Source organism: Zootoca vivipara, chromosome 7 (assembly GCF_965207765.1).
Source record: "Zootoca vivipara chromosome 7, rZooViv2.hap1.1, whole genome shotgun sequence".
Taxonomy (NCBI): Eukaryota; Metazoa; Chordata; class Lepidosauria; order Squamata; family Lacertidae; genus Zootoca; species Zootoca vivipara.
Window position 1 is genome coordinate 19,339,074 of NC_142590.1, and position 16,154 is coordinate 19,355,227.

The following is a 16,154-nucleotide window of genomic DNA, read 5'->3' on the forward strand; positions in this document are numbered from 1 at the left end:
AAATCCAGAAGAAGCAAACTATCTGTGGGTGAAGAATCCAAGTGTTTTAGCATAAAGGTCAAACCACACACATGGGCATAATCAAAAGCCTTTCCTCTGGAAAACTGCCTTGTGAGCAGTTTTAGAGGAATAATCATTTTATTGATATTTGTCTTGATTGGCCAAATGGCAGGTATAGCCAGTTTTGTGCATGGTTAAAATATTGGCAAAAGAATCAGCCTAGATACAGGGGTCTTCATGTGGCCAAGGAGCTCCTTTAGACAGTGTTGAACACTTATTGAAGTGCATAGGGTGCTCTTAGTGGATGAGGCAGTTCTGTGCAGATCAACCAACTGCCTCTTCTAAGTAGAAAAATCAAATAAATTCACTAGCATTCTCACACACCACAATGATAACAGTGGAATGCATGTATATAGCTAAGGGGTCCGTCATTATTTGGACTAAATGGATGTATGTTTCTGATCAAGCTAGCTTTAAAAATAACATTCCTGTTCTTTTCAGTTCTACACTAGGAAAGGTTTGATTTAAAAGAAAATGATTTCTCTTTAAGAACATTATTTAAGAACATACAATTTATCCAAAGCTTTAAGCCGTTCATCTCGGGGCTTCTAAATCTCTCGTGGGACACTAATTTTGATACTACGATCAATAGGAATTCCAGGCATAGATTTGATAAGAAGCATAAAAGAATTTTATTAAAGAACTTAGAGGACCTAACATTTTTAGACTTCCCTAATGCACACTTCACTGCTTTTTCGCAGGAGCTGAAAGAAAAGATGGATGAGCTGTTGCCACTGATACCAGTCCTGGAACAGTACAAAACCGATGCTAAGTTAATCACCCAGTTCAAAGAGGAAATTAGAAATCTGTCTTCAGTCCTCACCGGGATCCAGGAGGAAATTGGCGCCTATGATTATGAGGAACTCCACCAGCGAGTGCTCAGTTTGGAAACCAGGCTTCGAGACTGCATGAAAAAGCTTAGTAAGTTCACAATTTCATGGCCCATTTCGTCCCACTGCATGTGGGTTTGAATGCGGTTTCAAGCCATCTGGAATTGCAGAGTTGCAATCTGACACATCGGGGGAGGGGCGCAGGTTGGCATCCTGCTGCACACCCCTGTGGCAATATATGAACATGGCCTCTGATCACAGTGCTTTCCCACAGGCTAGGAGTTCGAAGGGCGCTGAGCTCAGCTCGGGAAAAGCAATAGACTACTTGCCCAATTTCCTTTGCTTTGTAGCTCATCTTTGGCATTTTTATTTTTCATTTACTTCAAATGCTAACATGTACTTTGACTCAATAGATCCTCTTGCAAAATCCAAGGGTCTTGGCTCTTCCTCTTTCAGCCAAAGACAAATTTTCATGGAAATATACATACTCGGAACACCACCTGCTTGGTGGGTAAGCACGATTTCAAAGTGTAATGGCCTATCTATACACCTCTGTTTTATTACATGTGCATGCAGCCAAACCCCACTGACACATTAATCATGCATTTCATCAAATTGTAGAGTTGGGAGGGACCATGGGGGTCATCCAGACCAACCCCCTGCAATGCTGGATTCTTTTGCCCAACATGGGTCTCGAACCCATGACCCTGAGATTAAGAGTCTCATGCTCTACCGACTGAGCTCTGCTCCCTTCTGAAGTGGGAATATATAGGACTGCTCACGTATCATTCCACTTTATCAGCTGTTCCTCAATACTTCCCCTTTGTTCCCATCAGCTCCAGTCCCACCTTTTATCTCCCAAGTGCAAATTATTTGCTCTCTGATACCAAGCCTTCATACTTTTTTTACATTTTAAGTTTTTGTGTCCAGATTGCTGTGGGAAACCATTGCTCGTTTACACACACATACCAAATGCACTGGAAAGGTAGTTCATCCATCTTCAGTTCCAACACAGTAAGACTTCTGTGCCCGTTAAATGATTCAGCTTGTTAGGAGGTGAAAGCTGAATGCTGAAGTGTGGGACACAGCAGTTCCACTTATAGATGCATCTTTTAATGTCTGAAGCTTCCTCAAAATGGCTTAAATTCAGGTATTTCTGGATTCTGATTTGTGCCTTAGTTTCTTTTTTCCTTTGCTTTCATTTATTTAAGGAATTGATGTGCCAAATTTCCACGATTTTAAAACTACGACGCCCTTATGTACTAGGGTAGTTCTGTTAAATTCAACAGAATTGCTCCTGAAAATAGGCTGCGAGTCATGGCTCTAACCCCAAACACTTTTTTTCTTGTAAGTCTCACTGATTCCTGTGGAACTTCATTACAAGTAAGCATCAGAACCAGTGAAGGCGGTGAAGGTCCTGTGTGAGTGTGTGGAGGCGGCTGGAGGATGGATGGCGGCTAATGGATTGAGGTTTAATCCAGACAAGACAGAAGTACTGTTCTTGGGGGACAGGGGGCAGGCTGGTGTGGAGGACTCCCTGATCCTGAATGGGGTAACTGTGCCCCTGAAGGACCAGGTGCGCAGCTTGGGAGTCATTTCGGACTCACAGCTGTCCATGGAGGCGCAGGTTAATTCTGTGTCCAGGGCAGCTGTCTATCAGCTCCATCTGGTACGCAGGCTGAGACCCTACCTGCCCACAGACTGTCTCGCCAGAGTGGTGCATGCTCTAGTTATCTCCCACTTGGACTACTGCAATGCGCTCTACTTGGGACTACCTTTGAAGGTGACTCGGAAACTGCAATTAATCCAGAATGTGGCAGCTAGACTGGTGACTGGGAGTGGCCGCTGAGACCATGTAACACCGGTCACGAAAGTTCTTCATTGGCTCCCATTATGTTTCTGAGCACAATTCAAAGTGTTGGTGCTGACCTTTAAAGCCCTAAACCGCCTCGGTCCTGTATCCCTGAAGGAGCATCTCCACCCCCATCGTATAGCCCGGACACTGAGGTCCAGCGCTGAGGGCCTTCTGGTGGTTCCCTCGCTGCGAGAAGCCAAGTTGCAGGGAACCAGACAGAGGGCCTTCTCGGTAGTGGCACCTACCCTGTGGAACGCCCTCCCAGCAGATGTCAAGGCAATAAGCAACTATTTTACTTTTAAAAGACAACTGAAGGCAGCCCTGTTTAGGGAAGTTTTTAATGTTTGATGCTGTATTGTTTTTGATATTTGGTTGGAAGCCGCCCAGAGTGGGCGTGGTATAAATAAAAAAATTGCCATCATCATCATCTTGGGGCTGCTGCCTGAGCAGTTTCCATGCTCGCCACTTCTCTTATGTAAAGGTTCACCCCTTATTTCAGCCTGGCTGGGGCTAGTGGGAGTTATAGCCCCAAACATCTGGGTGATATCAGGTTGGGGAAGGCTGCCTTGTTTCCAAAGGGGGGGGCTCTCTCACATTCATGCAAGCACCCCATTGCATCATATTGATCAGTCCTATCCAAAATAAAAGGCAGCATGATTTTTAAAGTTCGATGAACTTAGTAAGTTAACGAAAGGGGGAAATGACTGTGTAGGAAGATCACTTGTACTAACTTCACAAGAATTGCAAGTGCATAAGAATTAACTTATAAAGTTTCTGAAGAAGAACCTTCGCCCTTCATTTCTGTCAACCGTGCATCTTTAGAAAGAGCCCAATTAATTGAAAGAAAATAATTAGTCAAAGATGGGGAATAGCAGGATTACCCACATCACTGTCTTCCAGATTGTGTCACTCTCCTACCAAGTAGGGTCTGCCGCGGTAAACTCTGCGTAGTAACTGGAAAACTGTATAGAGCCATACAATATTTCTCAACGTCAAGAATCCTAGTGGATCCTGGAGGCAAATGAACTGAGTCAGAGGTGAAAGATGATCTCTAGATTGAGTTATCCTTTCAATAATTCATTCTCAGAGTCTCCCTTTGAAACTAGAAATAAAAAAGTGAAAGAGAGAAAGCAAAAAAAAAAAAAGCGCAAGAACAGAAAGGCAAATTGTCTAGCGGAAATCTAGCCAGCATGTGAGGGATCAGAGTGCTAGACTAAGGCCTGAGAGACCACTGATCAAATCCTGACTCAGCCAGGAAGCTCACTGCCTGACCTTGGGTCAGTCAACACATCTCTAGGACGTGAAAGCAGAGGTTGTTGTTTTCTTGTTTCTGTTTTATCTTGTGTTTTTATCTTGTATTTTCAAATTGTGAACCGCCCTGAGATCTTTTCATGAAGGCTGGTATATAAATCTTATAGATGAAGATGATGATGATAACCACCTACCTCACAGAGCTGTGAGGATAAAATGAGGAAAGGGATGACCTGGAAGAAAAGTGAGGTATAAATGTATAGTGGTACCTCTACTTACATTCACCTCTGGTTACGTATCCTTCAGGATACGTGCGCGGCAAACCCGGAAGTATCTTCCCAGGTTTCACCCCTGCGCGCATGCGCAGAAGCGCTCTACATGCCCTGCACATGCGCAGAAGAGGCACCTCTGGATACGCACACCTCAGGATCCTGGGAATGGATCCTGTGCGCAACTGGAGGTACCACTGTAATCATAAGTAATACTGTATCTCTTTAGGACTTCTGCTCCATTTTGGTGTTTGCCTGAATGAATGAAGTGGGAAGCGGCAGGGGTGAAGATGCAAGCCTCACTTCCAATACGCCAGCTCCACTTCAGACTTGTCTGTATCAACAGGGAAGGCCTGAAGAAGAGTTAGTCGATTGTGTTTGAATAAATGCACATAGAAACCTCATCATGAATGGGGACTCCGTCAGAACAGGAAGATATGAAGTGCAGCTAGCCCTTGCATGCTTGCTCCTGCGCCGTTTTTAAATTCAGCACCAAATGCAATCCCAAATGCAATAAACCAGCTGCATTTAGGATCTCCCAGTCAGAGCTAACATGTTCTTAACAGTGTTCTCGAGCGCCATCCACCCGTGGCGCAAGGGGGGGATTGCGTTCAGCACTGAATTCAGCATCAAAAGCAAGCCCCGCTTTTGCCAAGGAAAGCGGCACAACCATACTGCTGCTTTTTCCTTTGAAGTGCGATCACCTGGCATCATATGAAGTCAGGTGAGCCACCCCCACCCACCCATCAAATATGCCCGCAGAGGGTGGGCCAACATTTTCTCTGCTGCGCAATGTGGGGCTGAGCTGGCATTTTAAGTCACGCTCAGCTCTGTTTCCAATTAAAGTCTGGCCGTCTCTGCTCTTGTAGAAAATGTACTGGGCAGATGGCTTTTACAGCCCACACTGCTCTCCCTCAGAACTATAGCTGCACATCCCGCATTATGTCCCTAATAGACACAGGCAGCAAAGGCATTTGTCTTCCTGACAGTCCTTTGCCACCAAAACATTGGTACGAGTCGCATATTAGTGGTGTTAAAGGAGTCCCTTTCAGCTAGCAGGAGAGTCAGAAGAAAGCTGACCTCTTCCTAATGCATTCAGAATTGCTAATATTTGCCGTGCGTTTCAGAGGCGACAGAAGGGCATAGCAGGGGAGGATTCCTTCATTTCCTCTACTGCCTTCACCCCTGCTAGCATGGCAGCCTTGTGCGGCTTTTAAAAATGATCTCTGTTTTCCAGAGGAATTGTGTTAGCAACAGCAACAGTAGCATTACTTTACCAACTAAATATCTCTCGAGAAGTAACCTCAGCAGGATGCTCTCTGCGGGGACCCGTCCTCTTTCAGTGAGCCTTGGGCTTACCTGCCTGTGATGGCCATCCTTGAAATGCCCCGCAGAGCCCTAAAGTGAGGCTCAGTCAGGGATATTGTGGGAAATTAACGGCATGGCTAGATCCAGCCCCCAGGTGCTGCTCAGAGTTCGAAGCTTGGGGAAAAGTTAAGAGGGCCTAGGGATGGTACAATGGTACCTTGGTTCTGAAACACCTTGGTACTCAAAGAACTTAGAACCCAAACAGTGCAAACCCAGAAGTAAGTGTTCCGGTTTGCAAACTTTTTTCGGAAGCCAAACATGCTCCATTTTGAGTGTTACGCTTCCATTTTGAGTGCCACACTTCCGTTTTGAGTGTTGCACTGAGGTCTGCCTGTTTTTTCCTATTTATTTTATGTTTTTGTTTTTGCGGCTCTTTTTGTTTTGTTTTCGTGACTGTGTGGAACCCAGTTCAGCTACTGATTGTGACTGCAGTACATTGTTTATTGTTTTCATTTTATGGATCAGTGGTCTCGTTAGATAGTAAAATTCATGTTTAATTGCTGGTTTTGGAGTTGTTTTTAAAAGTCTAGAATGGATTATCCATTTTGCATTACTTTCTATGGGAAATCGCACCTTGGTTTTGGAATGCTTTGGTTTTGGAACGGACTTCCAGAATGGATTAAGTTTGAGAACCAAGGTATCATAGTATTATCTTCAAATATCCTAAGGGCTGTCGCATGGAAGAGGGAAAAAGCTTGTTTTCTCCTGCTCTGGAGGGTCAGACTTGAACCAGTGTTACAAGAAAGGAGATTCTGACTAAACATGAGAAAAGAACTTTCTGACAGTAGCAGCTGTTTAACAGTGGAACGATCTCCCTCGGGAGGCTGTAGTCTCTCCTTGTAGGTTTTTAAGCAGAGGTTGGGTCGCCATCTGTCATGGATGCTTTAGTCGAGATTCCTGCATTACAGGGGGTTAGACTAGATGACCCCTGGGGTCCCTTCCAACTCTTATTAGTAGTGGGACCCACTAGGGTGCTGGGGCCCTGGCATCTGCCCAAGGATGCCAGATGCCAATGAGTTCATGGCTGAGCTGCAATTTCAAGCCCCTTATGATTTCACAGCTCATGTTTGACCACTCTGCTATAATGCCTTTCAGAAAGGTTCCACACACACAACAGTTTGAAGACTGGGTTCCTTTTCCACAGAGGAATCATTTGCACTCTCTTGCTTGTTTTTAAGTACGTCTCATTCTTAAAAATCATTTTAGAACTGGCACTTGTGGAAAAATTGATGAAACAGCTAAAGGCAACGGAGAACAACACAGGTTCCAAGGATTTTGTTGAACGACGACACTAATTGGTTCAGTTTATTTGAAACGGTGAAAGAATCAAGGTCCTACCAGTACCACATGGGCAATTATGAGTGGATTGGCTAAGGTAACTATAGGATCAGTTATGGTACACTCTGTGAACATCCATACAAACACAGGATTTATACTTACCTTGAGAGATCTAGGCAGTCAAGGACAGGGGAAGAATTTTGCGCACATTATTACTGGAGAGGGGGATTACTAGGGTCTCTCTATAAGAAGTGATTCACTTAGTTTTAATTTACCCTTAAGTCACATCGATCAGCCTCTTGGTGAATGCAATAGTGAGTGAAGAAGACATTTGACGTGGAATACTGGGTGGGTAGACTCTGAGCAAGAAGTCAATCATTGGGGAGGATTTCAGCAAGAATCAAATGGGACCCTGCATTTCCTCCATTGCTTTCCTGCCCTGAACTTACAGTTCCTGCCTGATCCATCTCTTGATACGTTCCCAAGGTCAAGTATTTCCTGGGCCAGTCATTGGGTGTTCTTCTCCAAGTCATTTTCTCTCCCAGCAGTTTCCAGTGTGGGCCTTAAGCAGCTCAAAATAGTACAGCCTGATCCATCATTCTCACCACTCACACGAAGACGTGCTTCAGGGCCTACCTTGTCATCCTGAGCCGTTCCCTGAATGCAAATGCAGGGTCCGCAGCTGCCGAAACTCAGAGTGCTGAGAAGGCTCATTAATCAAGCTCACTTTCTTTTCTGCGATTCCCCCCCCCCTTGATTATCAACCAAAGCAGTTTGGAAGAATTGGCTCCTGACAAAGTTTTTTATTTTTATTTTTTAAGACTTGATTCTTTTCAAAGCCTTTGTTGTGGGAGAAGCATCGTAGCCGCATCAGAAGATGGCTTTGCAAGGGTTTTGGTGCTTGTGTCTGTGTGTAACTGGAAGTGCAGTGTATTTAAATGAAATAAATAAAATTTGAAACCATTTCATGCAGGCCACCAGGAGCCGTTTATAACAAAGTAGTGATGTACAGACACAAACACACTGGCACCAGCGCGTCCTAGGGTCCTGGGCACCCACAAAAAAATTGTTGTGGGTGCTCAGCCCCTGCACTATGGGGCCTTGGACATGACTTCCGGGGCTCGAAGGCACCACTACAGCATGCGCAACATGCTTCAGCAAGTGCCCACCTGCCTACCCTCTTACTTGCAACAAGTCCAGGGGGTGGCGCTGCCTGTCAGCTTCCTCCTTCTTCGTCTCAGTGTTGCACCTTGTAAAACTCAGCCAAGAGGAGGAAGGAGATAGAATGAGTTGGTGCTGCCTCTCAGTAGCTTTGGCTCCACCTGCTGTTGGCCTCCCTGCCTTCCACCCTACCCTTGGCAAGAGGAAAGCAGCAATGGCTGCAATTAAAACAATATATGTGGTTGAATATTATATTGCTATTTCATATTCTACTGATTAATTTTTTAAAAAAAAACAAACTTCACTTTTATTCCAAACAGCCTTCTTTAAACCTCACATAATAAGCTAATTTTGGTTAGAAATGTTACAGTCAAAATTTGCTCATTCCAGGAGGATATTAAAGAAGTTCTTGGCGTTGCCATCACTTATGTATTGCTGCTTTAAGTAAACGTTTCACCTTTTCTAAGTCCCCCTGCAAGATGTGATCCTTCAGATAACCCCAAAGCAATATTTCAGGATTTAACATAATACCATGTCTGTTCATCTTTTTTATTACTTCCATAACTTCTTTCCAAAATGGTTTGACAAGAGGGCAAAACCCAAAATATATGTATTAAAGCTCTCCATTGGGCTTAACACCTCCAGTACTTTTCCTTCTGTAACCCCCCACCCCCACCCCCAGCAGAGAGAGAGAGAGAGAGAGAGAGAGAGAGAGAGAGAGAAGAGGTACCCTCAAAATCGCAATTTATGAAAGATTTAAGAGTGGCGGATACAGTATTTTTGCTATGTTCTGATACATCCAAGTCAGGGATCCCCAAACTAAGGCCCGGGGGCTGGATGCGGCCCAATCGCCTTCTAAATCCGGCCCGTGGACGGTCCAGGAATCAGCATGTTTTTACATGAGTAGAATGTCCTTCTATTTAAAATGCATCTCTGGGTTATTTGTGGGGCCTGCCTGGTGTTTTTAAATGAGTAGAATGTGTCCTTTTATTTAAAATGCATCTCTGGGTTATTTGTGGGGCATAGAAATTCGTTCATTTCCCTCCCCCCCAAAAAAATATAGTCCGGCCCCCCACAAGGTCTGAGGGACAGTGGACCGGCCCCCTGCTGAAAAGGTTTGCTGACCCCTGATCCAAGTCCTCTCTGTTGTAGAGACTGTGTTGCTGAAATCAATTCCCTATTTACATTGAAAGTTACATTTTTCCCCGTACTTTGTGCACCTGTTGATTCTCGAAGAGACCTATATTTCTGCGCAAGCCTACCGACTTGCTCTGAAATGGAGAAAAACAGGACTATTTGATTTAATTTTACAAACAGCTTCCGATTAAGTAAAATGTTGTTATTATGCCACATATATTTTAACCCGATCTAATCCAAGAAAATAGTCATAAAGAAACATCCCCCAAAAGATGGATTGAGGGGAACACCTAGATAACAAGAATTCCACAAATGGAGTGTTGTGACTGAGAATTCCCTCTCCTCTCTCACTACTGGCCTAGCTTCAGATGGGGAGGAGAGAAAATCCAGCTACATCTGGAGTGCCACAGATTCCCCATCCCTATACTAGATGTTTCCAGGGAGAAGGGGGAGACACACACAGGGTGGATGCTCCTGCAACATCTACTTTCATCCAATGTAGTTGATTGACTTGAGTGCCTATTCACTTTGTACATATTTCCATTATATCCATTTAGCCCAGCAATGGATTCAATGCCTCAAGGCGGCTTATCAAGGCACTTGCCCCATTATAACAGAATGAGAATAGGCTCGGATGATATAGCGCATTCATTTCCAGTAACTTAAGTGTAGGAAATGAAGTCATAACTTGGCTGGTGCAGCAGTCAGAACACACAGCCTGTTCTGCTTGTCTCCAATTTGACCTACTTAGTTATGTGCCGATTGAACAAAGCATACCTAAAACTAACCTCCATTTAAGCATTTTCATTCACGTGGAAGTGCAACTTGCCGTCTTGCCATCAACAAATCACTCAACCTCATTCAAATTCACCCAACGGAATCCTTGTCACTTTGATGAAAATAAGGTGTGTTTTTACATACTCCCCCCCCCCAAAAAAATCCATGAATGCTAGGGCTGTAGGTGGCTCCCTGATCCAAGGGCTGGTCTAGCATGTTGGAGCAAAAACCCTCTGGAATAGCATCTTGCAGTGCCCCTCAGAGGAGGACAGCACTTGTTTATTCCCATTTAATAAATAGCTACGGTAAAGGTAAAGGGACCCCTGACCATTAGGTGCAGTCGTGACCGACTCTGGGGTTGCGCGCTCATCTCGTATTATTGGCCAAGGGAGCCGGCGTATAGCTTCCAGGTCATGTGGCCAGCATGACAAAGCCGCTTCTGGCAAACCAGAGCAGCACATGGAAACACCGTTTACCTTCCCGCTGTAGCAGTTCCTATTTATCTACTTGCATTTTGATGTGCTTTCGAACTGCTAGGTTGGCAGGAGCTGGGACCAAGCAACGGGAGCTCACCCCGTCACAGGGATTCGAACTGCCGACCTTCTGATCAGCAAGCCCTAGGCTCAGTGGTTTAACCCACAGCGCCACCTGGGTCCCTTAATAAATAACTACAAAACAATATAAATTACCGTAAATCTCACCCAGCATGATCCAGGGTCAACCTGGATCTGGCCCCTGATCAAGGGGCCTTGCATTGTTTCTTAATTAGGATGTAAACCTCTAATTAGGATTTAGGCATTTAATTAGGGTATAAGCATGTGATCAGGAGATGCATGCTATTCTCCAGCCAATGGTCCAAAGGCCAGAACCTTATTTCTGGGTGGAAGCAGAGTCTCTTACAAGTAGAAAAACCCAATGATAGCTGTACAGGCTTCCTGAGTATAGGCCCATGTATTCAGGCACGATACCACATACAAATATATACGCACATATATACGTTTATATAATATATTTGTATCCTTTCTTTTGAGCCATATGGATCACTAGCAGTAAGGTAAAACCTCAATACACCAATCAAATAAGACAATGCATTAAAAAGTCGCAAAAACAACACTGAAGAACCAGCAACATTATATGCTACTTTTTAATCAACTCAAATGTTCCCTGAAAAAGCAGTGTTTCATTTGTTGGTTTTATTACATACATGCTACATAAAACAATAAGAAAGCATGATATACCACTGAACTGCTAGTTATTTCAAATCCTTATACCATGTCTTGTTTGCATCCTTCAAATAACCCAACTCTTCATTTAAAGAACTTTAACAAAGTATCCTTCTTCTTTTTTTGGACGGCACCAAAAGCAAGCGGGCATTCACCAGTGCTTTGGTTTCTCACTCAGTCTCCTTTCACAGCATGTATATCTGGAAGAAGAGCACAGTCAGCCAACATTGTGGTTTGGAAGGGATTTTCATAGAGTCATTTTGGTTTTTTTATCATTTCAGCATGCGGCAAATTGATGAAGATCACTGGCCCTATTACAGTCAAGACATCGGGAACCCGGTTTGGCGCTTGGATGACGGATCCATTAGCATCAGAGAAAAATAACAGAGTACGTGACTTTTATTATTTCTTGCTAGGAGCCGGGCAGGAATTCTACCAGTTGGTCAATGAAAGATGTGAAGCTGCCTTATACTTGGGTCACAGCATAGATCCATTCAGCCCAGTTGTCAGCTCTCTCCAAGGCCTCGGGCAGAAGTCTTTCTGAGCACCTACTACCTGAGAACGTTTTGGCTGGAGATGTTGGGGACTAAACTTAGGGTCTTCTAAATGCAATACACCTGCTCTACAACTATCTGCTTACCGTACAAGTGGGAGGATTGGATCCTGCAGGGTGCTGCTGCTCTTTCATCAGCAGTTTCCCTGAATGCAGGGAAGCCCCGTGGGAAGGAGCAGCAACCAGCATCATGCAGAATCGGATCTTTTGCTTAGGATTCGATCCTGTGTGGTGCTGCTTCAGGAGGCAGGAAGGAGAGGTCAGGCCAGAAAAGCATCAACTCACACCTACCTCTACCTTCTTCCACAAAGGTGCATCCAGCTGTTCGGGTCCACCTTTCTATGGTTTCTCCTCCCCACCTATGCGTAACTCTACTTCCCATGCCCTGCCCCATAACAGCCTGGATCTCTCTGGCCTGCCCAGCCCTATCCGGGGCTGTCTCAACCAAATTCCCCCCAAATCAGCCCGATTTAGTTTGGGGTCTATCCGAATGCAGTGCACAACCCTTCCCTTTTAATAAACATGAAATCAGGACAAACCACATGGGGTGGATCAACATGGAGACATGACAGCCATGTCAGTTAAGGGTCTAATATTACCATGACCTACACATCATTCTCCTTATTGTCCAAAGCAGTGGTTCTCAATCTTTTGGCTTGCAGTGGAACGCTTTACTTTAAAGGAAACTTCAGCAGAACACTTCCGGTAGAATATATTTAAATGAATTAAAAGGGGGCAGAGTTGACCATTAGGAGAGCACACAACAGAGGGGCAACTTTTAAAAGCAGCAAGTTTGAGACCAGGCTGGATTTGATATAAATCATGGTTTAAATCATGATTTAAACCACTAGTCATTAAGACTTGATTTAAATCATTTTTTAACGGAAAGACTCATTCTTTTTGGTATGATCTTAATATTTACAACCAGATGAAGGTTTTATTTTTGGACTAATAAATTTTCAGAGCAGTTTTTACAGTTACAGTATATCTAAAATTACTGCTTTGGTTATACTATTAGAAATACAAAGACAGGTAATTATGAAATTATTGATTATATTTGGATAAGTTTTCTGCTGTACTTTATTGGACGGAGAAAAATAATCATTCCTTAATAACAATTTAAACAATTTATTAGCATATGTATCCATGTTTGTTAACTGATGTGGTTAAATTATATATATATGTACACGTACACACACACACACACACACACACACACAGACTGAGTTTTAGCCCACATGATAAACTTAAAACAAATCCTTATTTCCTGATGAATAGCCTTTGGAACATAATGTAACTTAAATAGAAAACTATCTTTAGAAAGATTTTCCCCCCAAAAGCATTTTATTTTAAAAATCTGATTTAATTTTTTTAAAAAAAAACACGTGATTTAACTGTTTAAAAAAACATTGGTTTTTATCCACCCTCTTTGAGACTTTAAAAATATTTGCGGTCAGTCTCCTGTACTCCTCTGGTCCTATCAGACAGAGTTCTTATCTCCTCATCAGCATTAAGAGCTCCTTCTAGCAAGTGCTAGAAGGGGACAAGGGATTCCCGCAACAAGTGCTTGAACAACTCTTTGGCTCCGAAATTTTGGGGGATGGTGGGAGCCGGTCCCACTCCAAAAATGTAGTGGGGGACTCAAAAGGGTTCAGCCCCTAGAAGCTGGCACCCCTGCACATTAGCTGCTACTGACTTAAACCTTGGAGAGCCCAGCAAGGCAAGGGAAGAAAGGGAAGGAAATCCAAGGAAAATTGCTTGAATGGTCCATTTAATTCCCATGGCGACAGCTCCACAGAAATCACACATTGTGCGTGCTTGTCTGCCAATACAGTTCTTTTCTCAGAGGAACCCCTTGGACTGCAGACTCCAGTGAAAGAGTAAATAGCAAATGTATTTAAAATGATAGACCGACTTGCAAATTATGCTTCTGTCCAAAGTTCACAGCTTACCCTTTCTTTCTTTCTTTCTTTCTTTCTTTCTTTCTTTCTTTCTTTCTTTCTTTCTTTCTTTCTTTCCTTTCAGGTCTGGTATATGGACAGTTACACCAACAACAAAATAGTCCGTGAGTACAAATCGATAGCAGACTTTGTCAGCGGAGCCGAGTCGAGGACATACAACCTCCCTTTCAAGTGGGCAGGGACCAACCACGTTGTCTACAATGGCTCCCTCTTCTTCAACAAGTACCAGAGCAACATCATCATCAAGTACAGCTTCGATACGGGCCGGGTGCTGGCTCAGCGCAGCCTGGAGTACGCCGGCTTCCACAACGTCTACCCATACACTTGGGGCGGCTTCTCGGATATCGACCTGATGGCGGACGAAATTGGCTTGTGGGCCGTCTACGCAACCAATCAGAACGCGGGCAACATCGTCATCAGCCAACTGAACCAGGACACATTGGAAGTGATGAAAAGCTGGAGCACTGGCTACCCAAAGAGAAGTGCTGGCGAATCCTTCATGATCTGTGGCACCTTGTACGTCACCAATTCTCACTTAACTGGAGCCAAGGTGTACTACTCCTATTCCACGAAAACCTCCACGTACGAATACACGGATATCCCCTTTCATAATCAATATTTTCATATATCCATGCTTGACTACAATGCCAGAGATCGGGCTCTGTATGCCTGGAATAATGGGCACCAAGTCCTGTTCAATGTCACACTTTTCCACATAATTAAGACTGAGGATGACACATAAACTCAACCTTGATATTCTGGCCACCTGAAAGCAGTGTCATTTGTGCTGAACTCAAAAGCATTCTGCTGGGTTTCTCTTAAGTTCTCTTTTTTCCAGTAAGAATTAAGAAAAGGAAATGGGGGGGAGGGAAGCTTTTTCTACAGTATCATGTATTCCAAATATGGCGGAGCCTTTATTTAAAATGATCTGGATGGGATTAGAGGTAACTTTCTTAACTCTACACCAGGCCTGCCATGACTTTGTCATGGAAAGCACTAAAGTTTATTTCAGTGGCTAAAGACATTGTTTAAAAAATAATTTAAAACAAGATTAATGATCTGCCTTATATTAGAGTCAGAGACTAATGGTGGCTTAACTGCATGAATGTCTTTTTCTACCATATATCATTTTTTTAAACAAAAGCAATCTGTCTAAATGCTCAACATCAAAATATATTTGGACAGTAATCTGAAATAGAATGTGCATCGATATTATTTGGGTTTCTCTTTAAAGCAACAAACAACAACCACACTCTCTTCTAAAGTCAAATACTTAAGAATCAGATTTCTTTGGAGGTGAAAAGAAGTAAAATTCTATTGGCTGTTACACAATTTCAGATGCGGTGCTGTACAGTCTGTTTTTAAACTTCTTGCAAGCAATTTCTCAGTGATATGTATTTATACCATTGTGTCCACCATTGTGCAATTGTATCTCTTCACTTCTGTGAAAGTCAACTATTTTTTATAAAAATATATTGAAGTTTGATGGTCTGATGGGTCCATTTTGGAATGGTGTGGATATGAAAATTCTGCAGTCGTCAAGGTCCTCAATTCCGGACTACATACGTGGATTTATTTGCTTGCCCGTTTTAAAAATGTAAATGCTGCTTAACTGGCAAAACCAAGGTCTACAAAAAAACATAAAATATACATCAATATTACCCATTGAAGTTAGAAGGTAGAAACAAGACCTAAGAAATAAATTCAAAGTACACATAAAAAAGTACACATACACAGTAGTTAAAAATATGCATCATCTGAAAACAAGAAAATTACTTAATAGAATGCTTGTCAATCGCATACTGTTTTCAGCAGGCATGTTACAGCTAGGTAGAACTAAAGGTAAAGGTAAAGGGACCCCTGACCATTAGGTCCAGTCGTGACCGACTCTGGGGTTGCGCGCTCATCTCGCATTATTGGCCGAGGGAGCCGGCGTACAGCTTCCAGGTCATGTGGCCAGCATGACAAAGCCTGCTTCTGGCAAACCAGAGCAGCACATGGAAATGCCGTTTACCTTCCCGCTGTAGCGGTTCCTATTTATCTACTTGCATTTTGACGTGCTTTCAAACTGCTAGGTTGGCAGGAGCTGGGACCGAGCAACAGGAGCTCACCCCGTCACAGGGATTCGAACCGCCGACCTTCTGATCAGCAAGCCCTAGGCTCAGTGGTTTAACCACAGCGCCACCTGGCAGAACTAAAGAAGACAACCTAAATTGCATAACTCAGGCCCCTGCTACTACTTGGAAACCCATAAAGACATGGCAGGGGGTACACCTCCTCATAGCTGAAGCTGGATGATGGGCATCGCTGCCCTGGGCTGGTCTTACACTGGATTCTCAGGGACAGTGTCTTCCTCCCTCAGGTTTATGCAGTTGCCTTACACTGGGGAAGGCAAAGTGTATGTTAATCACACCCGCCTGGGTTGTACGCT

At 43.6% G+C, this 16,154-nt stretch overlaps 1 protein-coding gene across 3 annotated transcripts in view; it reads left to right on the forward strand.

Annotated features, from left to right (window-relative positions):
• OLFM3 (olfactomedin 3) overlaps nucleotides 1–15,214 on the forward strand; it is a 147,926-nt gene extending 132,712 nt beyond the window's left edge. For 2 of the 3 annotated variants that reach the window (XM_088673780.1, XM_088673781.1), the window contains exons 4-6: nucleotides 762–981; nucleotides 11,491–11,597; nucleotides 13,788–15,214. In XM_088673780.1, the coding sequence (XP_088529906.1) occupies nucleotides 762–981; nucleotides 11,491–11,597; nucleotides 13,788–14,465 (1,005 nt within the window). In that variant the 3' untranslated portion in view covers nucleotides 14,466–15,214. The remainder of the gene's footprint in view (nucleotides 1–761; nucleotides 982–11,490; nucleotides 11,598–13,787) is intronic. The other variant, XM_035122750.3, reaches the window with a different exon arrangement.
• The last annotated feature ends 940 nt before the right edge of the window (nucleotides 15,215–16,154 follow it).